General features: G+C 44.4%; 1 protein-coding gene across 5 annotated transcripts in view; it reads right to left on the bottom strand.

Annotated features, from left to right (window-relative positions):
- The window catches only part of ARHGAP17 (Rho GTPase activating protein 17), a 96,769-nt gene that overhangs the window by 46,584 nt on the left and 35,810 nt on the right, over positions 1–14,375 (bottom strand). For all 5 annotated transcript variants that reach the window (XR_008200658.1, XM_052653110.1, XM_052653127.1 and 2 more), the window contains exons 2-3: positions 9,418–9,457; positions 5,116–5,220 (exon numbers count right to left, since the gene is read on the bottom strand). Coding sequence is in view for 4 of the 5 variants with exons in the window: in XM_052653110.1 (XP_052509070.1) it covers positions 5,116–5,220; positions 9,418–9,457 (145 nt within the window). In the remaining variant the exon portion in view is untranslated. The remainder of the gene's footprint in view (positions 1–5,115; positions 5,221–9,417; positions 9,458–14,375) is intronic.

Here is a 14,375-nt window from a genome sequence, read left to right as displayed (position 1 = left end):
GTCAAGCAACCCCCCACATGGCAAGTACTTAGTAGATGTAAGCTGCTATTATTACTGTTGTTGTTGCTATTACTATAATTACTGATTAATCAATAGCAAACTATGTCCCACGCACTAGGGACATGGGACATAAGACACAGATCATGCCCTCTGATTATCATGGCAAATAAATGCCATGAACTGCTCAAATTTCAAAAACTGCTAGAATACTCATTCTTAAACTGGCTCTTACATTGGCTGTAATCATAAAGATTTTGCTTCAGTTAAAAATTTGAAAATATCAAGCTAAATATCCAAAAAAGATTTTTAAGCATAAAACCATTTCTGTTCCTATCAGAGATTGGTTTTTCAGCTGGAAATGACCGTAAGGGTCATCTGATTAATGTTCACATAGTGTGGCTGGGAAATGGGAAGCCCAGGGCGCTTACGTAGCCTGACCAGGCACCCCGGTGAGGGCATGGAGCCAGATCTTGGTGCTGATGGCCCGAGCCCCAGTTCAGAGTCTGTCCATACCTGGCTGGTGGTTTATCTCAGAATACGGGCAGAAGATGCCAGGACAGCTGCACATATGGTGTTGGTCATAACACCATAAACTGCTAATAAAAATGCTTTCAATGCTGCAGTACCTCATGTCATTTTGCCTTCCAAGTAGGAACAGCACTCATGTTTAAAACCCAGGGTTCACCTTGCTGTGGCATAGCTCTGCCTCGACCTCATGCACAGCACCTGCCTTTCCTGCTTTCAAAGGGGTCCACTCAACATACTTATAGAATTTCTCTGGAAGGCTATACAAGAAACTCCTACTACTGGTGGTCCTGGAGATGGGGACTGGGTGCCCAGGGAACAGAGCTGGGAGAGACATCATGTTACGTTCACTTGAATATTATAGATTTTGACCATGTAAATGGACAGCCCATTCAAAATGGTACATTTAAATTTAAAAATAAATAACAATGGGGACTTTCCTGGCCGTCCAGTGCACTTCCATGCAGGGGTCATGGGTTCGATCCCTGGTCAGGGAACTAAGTTCCCACACGCGGCATGGTGCAGCAAAAATTAAACAAAATAACATAAAAAATAAATTAAAATAAATAACAACAAATACGTTTACCATCTCCCTTCCCCATCAGGTTATTTTCAAATAAACGAACAACAGGCTTTATCTGTCCTACAAGGGGACGCTTCTGGCTTTCACCTTTCTAGACTAGGAAGCTATAAGAAAACAAGCAGTACACTTGATCACAATAGAGGATAATTCATACCTTTTAGTGATGCTCCCTTTCTAAGGGAACTTAATGTATGCTCAACGCAGTAAGGAAGAGAAATATACTTTGTGCAACTCTAGATGGAGGGCTATGGGGAAACAAATCATAAAGAGAAGAGTTTATTTTGACACGTATCATTCAAGTACCCAGCTGTAACTAAGCTGTGGTTTCCATGCCCTGACTCCCAAGCACAACAATCCTGTTTCCTAATGTCCAGATTACAGACATTCCGCTCATTTGACACTTGAGCTGATTAATGAAGATGCTGTCTATTCACATCAGACACCTCCACAGAGATGGCTGAGGGTGTCCTAATTTACAAAAGGCACGCCAGTTGCTCAAAAATAATTTCAGATCTAACATGTATGACCCACAATATAAGCTGAGAAGTTTGGGTTGAGAAGGCCACCTGCTACGTCTCTCTTCCCTCCAATTCTTGCCTCTCTCCAAGCGTGTAAGCTTTTGATGGGGACTGGGGGAGGCTCCTCCGGTATTTCCTCGAGCCTGAGAGACTGCTGTGATTTTCTCAACATGATTGACATCTGATGGCCACCTATCACCTGTCATTTCCATAGTGACTCCTCTTCCCACGTGCAGACTATAGACATTCTCAGAGCCTGTCTTGGGCACTTTGATTTGAGGTTGGAAAACGAAGGCTAAGGCATTAGGTTTCAGAAATGAGGGTGATACACCTTTGCCCCTGCTGCCTGAAGAGGGCCATCACCTGACACTCTTTCTCCTTTACAGCTAGGCTACTGCCTCTTCCAGGAAGCCTCCTGTAACTACCCCTCTCCTCCTCTGGTGTCCATTCTTGGTCCTGGGCTGTGTCTCAAAGTAGACCAAAGGAACAAGAAGACAGCTCTGTGTGAAGGGCAATGACCTGTGGCATGAATGGGAGGAAGCAGGAAATAGTGAGACTGATAAGGAAAATTTGATCAGATTATGATGGGCTCAAGTCATCTTCCCCAGGTGGCTCAGTGGTAAAGAATCTTCCTGCAATACAGGAGATGCAGGTTTAATCCCTAGGTCAGGAAGATCCCCTAGAGAAGGAAATGGCAACGCACTCCAGTATTCTTGTTTGGATAATCCCAGGGGCAGAGAAGCCTGGTGGGCTACACTTCATAGGGTCTCAAAGAGTTGGACACAACTGAGTGACTGAACACACACAAGTCCTCTACAGAGCTTGGACTTTAGGATATTTTGTACAGCACAGAGAAAACGGCCAATATTTTATAACAATTTTAAATGGAGTGTAATCTATAAAATATTAAACCATGCAGAAGGATAATAGGATCAACTTTTCTGTTGTTTGTGTTTGCTTTTTGGCCTCTCTGCATGGAATGTGGGCTCTTAGTTTCCTGACCAGGGATCGAACCTGTGCCCTCTGCATTGGAAGTGCAGAGTCTTAACCCCTGGACCCCCAGGGAAGTCAGGATCAATTTGTACTTGAGGAAACCAACTCTGGTGATCACACTGAAGAAAGGCTAGAAAAAAGAAGGAAATTAAAGGCAGACAATGTAGCTCAAGAAGTGACTGAACAGTCCACATGAGAAGTAATTGGGTCTTGCATTTAGGCGAAGGTGGTAAAGATGGAGTGGAGGTGAGGAATTCAAGACAAAGACAGACAGAATCACAGGACTTGCAAATCAAGCAGCTATGGGAGGGAGAGGATAAGACAAGCAGGAAATATAAGATAACCTGGACTGCATAATAGGGGGCACGGAATTCACAAGTCAACACAGAAGGAAGAATAGGTTATGCATGCTGAAATAGACAACCAGGGGAGGCAGTATTTTGCTGATTGAAAATGGCTTGCAAGTGCCAACAAGGTCCTACTTGTAGAGCACAGAGAACTCTGCTCAAGGTTATACAGGAGCCTGGATGGGAGGTGAGTCTGGGGGAGAATGGATACATGTACATGTATGGCCGAGCCCCTTCGCTGTCCACCTGAATCTATCACAACATTGTTAATCAGCTATACTCCAATACAAAATCAAAAGTTTAATTTAAAAAAAAAGAAAACATGGTTTACAGGTGCCTGAATAAACACATTAGTTAGGAGCCATGAGGAGAGGAGGGGCCCCAAGGAGTATGAAGGCGAGAATAAGGAGATGAATGGAAGACCCTTAGGGGATGGTATTAACAGGGGAGCAGAGCAGAGGCCGTGGCAGGAAAATGTGAAGGCATAGTGGTGGCAGGACCAGTGGGTTGGGCCTGGTTCTGATGGCAAGCTGGCCAGAAACATGTGTAGGAAATATCAAAGGAGATGACACAGATCATCTGCCACTAGTTCTTAAGAGACATCTAGTGACAAATAAAACAATATGGGAAATCATAGCTTCCCTGAAAGCCATCGAAACTCCCACTTTAAAGTTACACGGGCTTCTAAGGGTCAGAGTACGCTCATAGGCTGGGAACTTGTAATGCTAAGGAGGGAACTGCCTGATGAACGAGGCTGCTGTGCTCTGCTCAAGGGACATGGGGACTGGGACGCTTTGAACAAATGTACCCTGGAGTAGACATCGGATTATTTCCTAGAGCCCATCCTTCCTCCTGCCTATAACAGCATCCTGAGGCCTGCTGAGATCTATTCTGGTTTTGATGGAGCCTACAAGCTGGAGGTAAGACAACAGTCCAAACTCTGGGGTGAGCCGTGATTAACTTCAGCTAACCAGCAAGTCTCATCTCCTCACCCAAACTCACCCCCACCCACCGTAACTGGTGGGGGTTGGGAGGAGGTTGTTCAGGAATGGAGAATGTGACCCAACGCACATCGGTGCAATGGGAAGGGACTTCTATCCGCCAATGGTATGGGAAAAAAGAAGCTTCCTCACTCCATTAAGGACACTACAAGAAGACATGCTCTCTACTCCAGTTGGATGTGCACAAAGAAGCAGGTGGCCCGTGGAGGCTGCTGGCAGCCAGCCTGCACCATGAGGGATAAAGCAGACACTGAAGCAGCTCGGAGGAGAGAAGGAAAGACTGAGGCCCTAGTTACATCACTGGAAGTCTAGACCAAGCCTTACCTGCAGTCATCCCAACTACTGAACTTTTCAATTAGTAAGTCAGTTAATTCTACTTTCTCAGATAATTCATGGAGAAGGCAATGGCAACCTATTCCAGTACTCTTGCCTGGAAAATCCCATGGATGGAGGAGCCTGGTAGGCTGCAGTCCACGGGGTCGCAAAGAGTCAGACACGACTGAGCGACTTCACTTTCACTTTCATGCATTGGAGAAGGAAATGGCAACCCACTCCAGTGTTCTTGCCTGGAGAATCCCAGGGATGGGGGAGCCTGGTGGGCTGCCATCTATGGGGTTGCACAGAGTCGGACACGACGAAAGTGACTTAGCAGCAGCAGATAATTCAAGACAGGCTTTCAGCGTTCTGCCGTCAAAGGATTTCTAACTGACAGTACAATCTCTAAAGGGCTTCCCTTGTGGCTCAGCTGGTAAAGAATCTGCCTGCAATGTGAGACCTGGGTTCAATCCCTGGGTTGGGAAGATCCCCTGGAGAAGGGAAATGATACCCACTCCAGTATTCTGGCCTGGAGAATTCCATGGACTGTATAGTCCAGGGGGTCACAAAGAGTCGGACACGAGTGAGCGACTTTCACTTTCACTTTCACTCTTTAAAAGCACCTGCAGAGAATTCAGTGTGAGCAGGGCCTTCAGCTCAGGGAAGCATGAAAGAACGCTATGGTCAGGCACGAGTCGTGAGCGTGAATGGCCATACAAGGTTCATGCCTGCAGCCAAACCTTCTGATGCTGCTTGGGAAAAATCAACTGATAAAGGGCAAGGAGCTTCTCAGGGACATGAGAGCCAGGCTCCGAGTCCCAGCCGGTACTCACGTGTCTCCTCTCCGCGTCGGTGCCATGCTGGCCCTGGAAGCAGGCCATGAGACGCTTGTGGGAATGGTGGCACATGGAGCGCACTGTGTCCAGGCGCCGCTCAATCTGAAAGCACAGACAGATGAGTGGTTGGCGGGGCTCAGGAACCAGCTCAGCCTCCTCTCCTGCAGTCTGCATGTAGGCAGGGAAAAGTGTCCTGCCTTCGAGTTTTTCAGCTCTCGGGTGTAAACGGAAAAGGTTCCCATGCACCTACACCAGGGTTTCTCACTATTGACAACTGGGCTGGATAATTCTGGGCTAGGGGCAGCTGTCCTGTGCACTATCGGTATGTTCAGCATCATCTCTGGCTTCCACCCACTAGATGCTGGTAGCACCCAACTGCCCCTTTCTGACAATCAAAACTGTCCCTGGATATTGTCAAATACCCTCCCGGAGGCCAAAACGGCCCCTGGTTTTGCAGTGAAGCTTCAGATCCCTTAAAGGCTGACTCCATGTGCAGGAGGAGGGGACAGTCCTGACTAGAGCTTGCTCTTTGATGAGCAGTGGCCAAGTCACACACTAACTGCAGCACCAGCAAAGCCCCAGGTCCAACCAGCAGCACGCAGATGAACAGGCTGAGGCCAGCCCCAGGCCCACTGCCAAGTGGGAAAGCCATGGGGACATTCAGCTTTCTCCAGACTGTGGCAATGGAGTCCTCCACACGCAGTACATCAGACAGAAAAGTCAAAAGACGTGCTCCGCAACTGACACTTGAGATCAGCGTTTTCAAAATTATTCCTTATTGTTCCTTATTGGGCTTGGGATGGTGGGGCGTGGGGGTGTTTTTGCCTTTATTTATGTATTGTTTTAGAACAAACCTCTAAAGCAAAATGGACAGCCAACAGTAAGAAACTCTGACTCCGGGGGCCCACTCATCATCATTAGCTTCCCAAAATATTATTGCTGGGATATGGCTGTTTATGGCAAAGAGAGCTGCTTTTTACAGGAAGGAATGCCAAAAATGTGTATTCTGATGACTCATTAAGAATGAGGGCAGGCCCTTAGGGATGCTTTCTATTTTAAAGAAAAATCAACAGATTTCAAGCAGAATATATTTTTACCCCAAAACATTTTACCCAAGGAGATGGTTTGGGGCCTCCTTCTCAAGCAGCCCTTCTTCAGACCTGGGGCCCCTACCAGGACCCCAATCTGCAGCCTCATTTATTTAGGACCAGATGCCACATCACTTGTCCCAAATATTATAATGACCTGATTGTAAGGCATTGGAAAATTAATACACATTCTCCATTGGCCATAAAAGCAGGGTCGGGGGAGAAACCCAGAAAACTCCATTTTTACGTGATTCCATTTTCCACTGGTGGTGGTTTAATCGCTAAGTTGTGTCTGATTTTTGCAACCCCATGGACTGTAGCTTGCCAGGCTCCTCTGTCCATGGGATTCTCCAGGCAAGAATAACAGGGTGGGTTGCCATTTCCGTCTCCAGGGGTTCTTCCCAACCCAGGAATAGAATCCAGGTCTCCTGCGTTGGAGGCAGATTCTTTACTGACTGAGCTGCGAAGGAAGCCCCAATTTCCTCTAGAATTCCTTGATGACTCAGATAGTAAAGAATTTGCCTGCAATGCAGGAGACCCAGGTTGGATCTGTGGGTCGGGAATATCCCCTGGAGAAGGGAATGGCTACCCACTCCAGCATTCTTGTCTGGAGAATTCCATGGACATAGGAGCCTGGCAGGTTACAGTCCATGGGGTCACAAAGAGTCAGACATGACTGAGCAACTTCACTTTTATAAAGTCCACAAGGACAGAGCCTTGGTCTGTTATGGTCACTGATTTATCCCAAGTGCTTTGATCACTGCCTGGCCCATGAATGGAAGGTAGTATGTGTTGAAGGAACAAGTATATACTGAATCCCTGTACACGGTATTAGAAAAACAAGAGTAAATAATCTGCGGTTCTTGCCCTCCTGGGGTTGACAGCCTCTTGGGGAAACTCTATACAAACAAGATAAAAGGGCGGCCTCTTGAACTGCTCTAACTGAGATCTAAGAAAAGGGGAAGGAGGAAAAGCAAACTAAGGGAAGTCTCACACCAGAAACAAGACAGCCTCTGCAGCTGAGACAGTGGCGATCTTATCGACAAGTTACTAATATTTACCCCTTACTACGGGCCAGGCTCTGCTCCCAGGGCTGACCACGCTTAACCCATGAGCCCCTCCTAACCACCCCATGGGGTGATATGTCAATTACTTTCCTTCTAGAGAAGAGTCAAAAGATGTGGAAGTGGAAACTGAGGCAGAGGGAGGTGCAGAGAATTCTTGAGGCCACCAAACTAGTTAAGGGCAGACCTGGCATGGAATACAGGTGGCTGGTCACCAGACTCAGAGCTTTGAACCACAACAAACCTTCTTTATGGCTAGAGCCCACAGAAATCAGAGCAGGGAAACAACTGCTACAGACGTGGAGTATCTGTGTTATAAGGAGCTCCTATATCCTGTGATAAACCAAAATGGACAAGAATACGAGAAAGGATATACAGATATACATAACTGAATCGTTGTGCTGTACAGCAGAAATTAACACAACCCTGCAAATCAACTATACTTTAATAAAATAAATTAAAAAAAAAAAAGGATTTCTAGAAACTAGCAAACTCCTCAGGCCCTAGTGGATGTTTGAGCAGAGAGGCAAGAATAGACAGTCACTGTCTGAATCCCATACGATTTCTGCAATCCTTCACCTGCCAGCAAGAGCTCTGGTCTCTTCTCAGGGCTTTGGGATGAAATTACTGACATGAGATGTGGGAATGAGAATGCTCACAGGAAAACCTAGTGGAACTGGAACAAACAATATTTCTAAAAGTCTGAAAATGGATTTGAAATATCTGATAAAAGTTAGTGGGGAAATAGTGTTAAGAATCTGATTCTTAAGTTACAATATGTGTGTTAGTCGCTCAGTTGTGTCCGACTCTTTGTGACCCTGTGGACTGTAGCCCGCCAGACTCCTCTGTACATGGTAATATTTACCCCTGGAAAATATACTGGAGTGGGTAGCCATTCTCTTCTCCAGGGGAGTTTCCTGACCCAGGGATTGAACCCGGGTTTCCAGATTATTTACCATCTGAGCTACCCAGGAAGCCCTAAACTATAATATTGTACATCAACTATACTTCAAAAAAAATTATTTTTAAGATTATGATTCCTTAATAAATCTTTTTTTTAAAAACCTAGTCCTTGATAAACATTTCTAGTCCTTAAAAAAAGAAAAAAAAAAGTGCTCTTAAAATCTTCTACCTGCAGAAGACTGTCATAATTTAGGAGACTGTTTTGGCATGGGGTGGGAGCAGAGCACAGGCGTCTTTCTAAATTATGCAGCTCCTTCTCTCCACGGAAAGAGACAGAAAGCCATCTGGGAGCAGATCTCTGGTCTCCAGGGACTCCTTGGAGCACACGTGAGGCAGCGTATGAAAATAAAAGGCTAGGAGACAGGTGGAGAAGTCTTAACAAAACCTGCCTGTGGAAGAGGTCCTGTCTTTCTCGAAGTATTCGGTGTGGGTGGGGATGGAGTGGGATTGGGTGAAGTGATGTGTCTATAAGGGTCCCAGCCCTCCTGGGAGAAACGGCCAGCCCCACAGTTAGAGAAGCCTTCTGAGAGATGGCATGGAGTAGCCGTAATTAAGGTCCCCGGCAGGAAACACCCCTCCCTGTACAGAGAGGAAAGTCTGGCCTAGCCATGTGAGGCCACCCTAGGGCCTCTGGGTGGTTCTGAGAGATCTGTTCACTGTCACTGAAACTCTGAGTCCTGCAGGACCCAACTTAGCTCAGTTTGGGGGAAAAGAAGCATAAGATGGAGCAAAAAAGCCAAACTCTGCTGGAGCTAGTGGGGTCACTGCTGCAGCTGGTGGAGCCTGTTGCATCAAGGGCACCATGCAGCGGCCTGCAGGGACCCGTGACCAGACCATGGTGCCAACCACCCAGACGGCCCAGCCAGGCTCCGCCGCCATCCCCCCCCGCCCCACACACACACCTGGCACTTGAACACGGGACTAGCCCCATCTGAACTTCAGAATACGACACCAAAGTTTCAGATCCGCTTTATCACCGTGCAACTCAACTGCTTTTCTTTTCCTGCTCAAAACCATGCTAATCATGCTAATTCTGTTTCGGGAAAAATCCCCCCAAAACAAAGAACCATAAGGTTCAGTTCTCCCCCATGGGTTTTTTGAGTTGTTTGGTTTTTTCTACCTATGGGTTTGTTGTTGTTGTTCTTATTTAAATGGAGCACTTTAAAAAGTCTTTCTTTTGTTACCTGTAACAGATCTTCACTGAGGACTTCTGTTTTCTCGGCCCTGTGGGAAAAATTCAAAGTTCAGAGTTAGACGTCTGGAAATAAAAAGCAACCCATGAAACTGAGTAATTAGTATCCTGGAGTTTAAAACACAACAGGTAGAAATGAATGATCACAAGGGGGGATTTTTTAACCAGTTTTTATATTAGAGGGCGACTTTAGCAAAGCCACAAAGAAACAAATAAATGAAGTTTGCAGAAACTAGCAACCCTAAAAACCAAATGATTGAGATCAGGGGTTCTCAAACCTGGGCATGCACAGACCCAACAAGGGGGTGGGGGAGGAGGTGTGGCCTTAAAATGCCATATTCCAGAATTGCTACCACCTTAGTGAGATCCTGAATTTGTAACAAGCCCCTCCCTGCCCAGAATTCCCTGGCAGGAGGCCTGTAGACCACACTTTGAGAAAAGACTGCTCTGGAGAAAATTAAACTTCAGTTTTTAAAATGATCACTTCTGCGTTTCACAGCAAACAAGTGTGCCACAGATTCAGAAAGGTTATGCAATCATACACACACGGTAACAACACTTAAGTCTTCCTTCCTTCAGCTATCTCATCTTTACTTTCAAGAGACAAAATACTTTCACCCTTATCTACGCTTCAGAACTCCTGCTGACCTGTCTAGAGGACTGATACAGCAGCTGACAATCAGCAGAGACTGTGAGCTGCTGGAACCTCACGTGCCAGATCGCTATCTTTTTCCAAGAAGATTTTTCTCTGCAGTCCAAAACAGCAGCATTGTTGGTATACCCAGAATCACTACAAAAGAGCCATTCTGGACTTTTGGTTCAAACAGTGATTTAAGCCCAGTCATTTAACATCCCTACCAAATTCCCACTGAAACAAACTGGGACATTTTTAAAGGAAAATGAGAAAGAAAAATTCAGCTCTGATCACACTGTAGGAGGGAGGAGGTAAGACCATTGATGAATCAGAAAATTTGAAGCCTTTTTATAAGATACGCTGCAGAACGGAAGGCTGCATGACCTTGGTCTTGCCCATGAACCAACACAAGAGAAGGAGAAGGCATCTGGCCAGAAAAACCGGTGGGACCCCCAAGAATGACGGCAAAATACTGCTAGGCTCAGAAGAGCACTAGATGCAAAAAGGACGGTGGCCCATACCCCCAACCCCATGCTTGGGAGATGGCACATCAAGTGAAACCCAGCTGTCAACAGCAGTGCCCCAGTTAACCTGGAGATGCCTACAGGAGTGGCTCACTTGTGGTTTCTGTAGGAAACTAGAACTCTGACCTGATTCAATCCTCCCAGGTCCAGAGGAGCAGAGCCTGGAGATCAGGCCAAGGCCCCAGGTTCCCAAAGAGGCCAACTCAACTCTACGAACGAGTTCTGGAAGCAGCCAGCCAAAATACGTCACCCTAGCCCTCACTTGGCACGCATGGTGCCAGGCATTGCTGAAGTGCCAAACATAGGTAGTCATGCCAGTTAGGGAAGTGGAGCAGGACCCCAGCTGACTGTGATCTCAAGCAAGCAGCCTCGGAGAGAAGCCTATGAGTCGGCCTGGCAGGGACAAGCCTGGCATGAGACCACCATAGCTTCACCATTCATCCCAGCCTTGCCACTCCTCGAGCAAAATACCACCTCAAGACGACGTAACTTTCATCTGTCTTCACCAGCCAGAACCCAGAGTTCTGGATAGAGCCCCGGACGACTCTGACAGCACGCTGATATCTCCTGTAAGTATAAGTATGTGCAGAGAAAAGTCCCAAGGCCTATTAAAATATTCACAAGTTCAAAAGAGAAGATTCAGAGCATATATGTCTACTTATGAAGTGAAATTTTAAAAATAGAAGAGGAAAACTTAATTTTAAAACTCCCATTGTGGTACAGATGGCCAATGGGCACACGAAAAGATGCTCAACACTGCCCATTATTAGAGAAATACAAACCAAAACTACAGTGTAGTACACTTCATTGGTCAGAATGGCCATCATTAAAAAGTCTATAAATAATTTATGTTGGAGAGGTTATGGGAAAAAGGGAACCCTCCTATACTGTTGGTGAAGTGAAGTTAAAGTTGCTCAGTCGTGTCCGACTCTTTGTGACCCCATGGACTGTCCATGGAATTCTCCAGGCCTGAATACTGGAGTGGGTAGCCATTCCCTTCTCTAAGGGATCAAACCTGGATGGAACCCTGGTCTCCTGCATTGCAGGAGGATTCTTTACCAGCTGAGCCACACAGGTTAATTATACTGTTGGTAGGAATGAACGTTGGTGCAGTCACCAGGGAAAACAGTATGGGGTTTCCTCCTTAAAAAAACTAAACATCGAGTTATTGTATGACCCAGCAACTCCATTCTTCGGCATATATTCCAAACCAAATTATAACTCAAAAAGATATATGGACTCCAATATTCCCTGCAGCACTATTTACAATAGGCAAGATACAGAAGCAACGTAAGTGTTGACAGATGAACAGATAAAGACGATGTGGTATGCGCGCACACACACACACACACACACACACACACAGGAATATTACTCAGCCATAAAAAAGAATGAAATAATGTCACTTGCAGCAAAACAGATGTACCTGAAGATTATCATAGCAAGTGAAGTAAGTCAGAGAAAGACAGATATCATATGATATCAATGTATATGGAATCTAGAATATGATACAAATGAACCTATTTACAAAACAGAAACAGACTCACAGACATAGAAAACAAGCTTATGGTTACAGAAAGGGAAGGAGAGATGAGGGATAAGTTAGTAGGAGTTTGGGATTAACAGATAAAAACTACTATAAATAAAACAGGTAAACAATAAGGTCATACTGCATGGCACGGGGAATGATACTCAATATCTCATAATAAACCATAATGGAAAAGAACATGAAAAATATATATGTATGCATGTGTAACTTTGCTGTACACCAGAAATTAACACAACATTGTAAAGCAACTATACTTCAATTTAAAAAATAATTAATAAGATAAAATCCCAATGCTGGTGTTTAGTAGGTATGAGAGAGTTAGTAACAGCTCAGTGGTTTGCGAGAATAAACCACGCATCTTGTCCCTACTGCTTGTTCAGTGACCTCACATTGGTAACTTGAAATGAATAAAAAAAAATCAAATACAATACAAACAAATACACATAATACAAATCAGGTTTTTTTTTTTTTTTGAGAGTCAGCTATATGAGCATAGCACTACTATAGCCATAAAGAAAATAAAGCTAATGTAAAAAGAAAGCAAGAATTAACTTCAGAAAAATTTAAAGTCTAGTGGCAAGACAGTCCTAGTTTACTACTATGCTTTGATGCAAATAACTGATTGAACATAGTAATATATATATCAAATAGCAATATATGCAAAAGTTGTAATGTAACTGTATTGGAAGGCGGGAAAGCAGAAGTAGAGAGCCCTAAACCCTCATTTATCATAACAGGAAGTCAATAAATAATACCTAGACTTGATAACTCAAAAGACAGTGGTTTATATATATTATCTATAAATATAGATTGGAGTTAATGCCAAAATAAACAGCTCAAATTTGAAAGCAGTTGCCTCTTCAGTGAGGGAATCTCAACTGGGAAAGTGCAGTGAGTGAGGAGAGAATCCACTGTAATTTGTGCATAAGCCTTTTCCTGTTATTTGACTTTTAAAATTACAACAAATTTTTAAAAAAAGCACTTTTTAAGATAGTTAAAAAGTAACAATAGTTTGTTACTTTTTTCAGCAACATGCTTGATATGGTTTCAAGCGATGCATAAACTTAAGTGAAGCATAACTTTAAAGTGATGGGTCCAACTGTCAATCTGTACAAAAGAACAACAGAGCATAGTCATTAGAGCATCTGAAATACAAGGCAAATCGGTATATTTGTTGTCCTTTCTTCAAACTGTGATCCTTTCCTTTACATTTAGAGGCACTTTACTTGCCAAGGTATCTGCAGACTGAAAAACACACGGAACATACTATGTGAAAATGTTAACAGACAGCTTAAAGATGAGTTTATCCTCTGTTTTTCTCCTTTGTGGACACTCGGTATACCACACTGATGAAGCTAACTTTAGAAAGAGATCCAGTGCATCTTCTTAATCAGATTTTTGGGTTCAATGAAATTAATTAAAATTACCTATAATCAGGAAAGATTATTTCCCCCCTAGCTTTACATAAGTGACAAAACTCCATATATTTAAAGTATACAATGTGATGATTTGATTTACACACACATTGTGAAGTGATTACCACAATCAGGTTAATGAACACCTCCCGTTACCTTTTTTGTTACAGTTGTGAGAATGCTTGAGATCCACTCTCAGCAGATGTCAAGTATGTATTATTAACTACAGTCACCATGCTGTAGTGGAAGTGAAAGTCGCTCACTCGTGTCTGACTCTTTGCGACCCCATGGACTACACAGTCCATGGAATTCTGCAGGCCAGAATACTGGAGTGGGTAGCCTTTCCCTTCTCCAGGGGATCTTCCCAACCCAGGGATCAAACCCAAGTCTCCCGCATTGCAGGCAGATTCTTTACCAACTGAGTGAGAGCCCCAGAATTTATTCATCTTTATAACTGAGGGCTTTTACCTTCTGACTAGTATCGCCACCATTTCCCTGATGCCCCATTCCCTGGTAACCACCACTCTGTTTCTTTGAGTTCAACTCCATTTTATTTAAGACTTCACATATAATTGAGATCATACAGTATTGGTCTTTATTTCACTTAGCATATGGTCCTTCTGGTTCATCCACGTGTTGCGAATGGCAGGATCTCCCAGTTTCCTTCTTTCTCATGGCTGAATAATGCTCCTGTGTGCCTGTGTGTATGCAACTTCTTTATCTATGCATCCATCATTGATGGACACTTTTACACCTTAGTTATTGTAACTATGCTACAATGACTATGGACATGTAAATATCTCTTAGAAATACTGATTTCACTTCCTT

Source organism: Budorcas taxicolor, chromosome 2 (assembly GCF_023091745.1).
Source record: "Budorcas taxicolor isolate Tak-1 chromosome 2, Takin1.1, whole genome shotgun sequence".
In the NCBI taxonomy this organism is placed as follows: domain Eukaryota; kingdom Metazoa; phylum Chordata; class Mammalia; order Artiodactyla; family Bovidae; genus Budorcas; species Budorcas taxicolor.
Note: the sequence above shows the minus strand (reverse complement) of the source record. Positions and strands in the feature narration are given on the sequence as shown.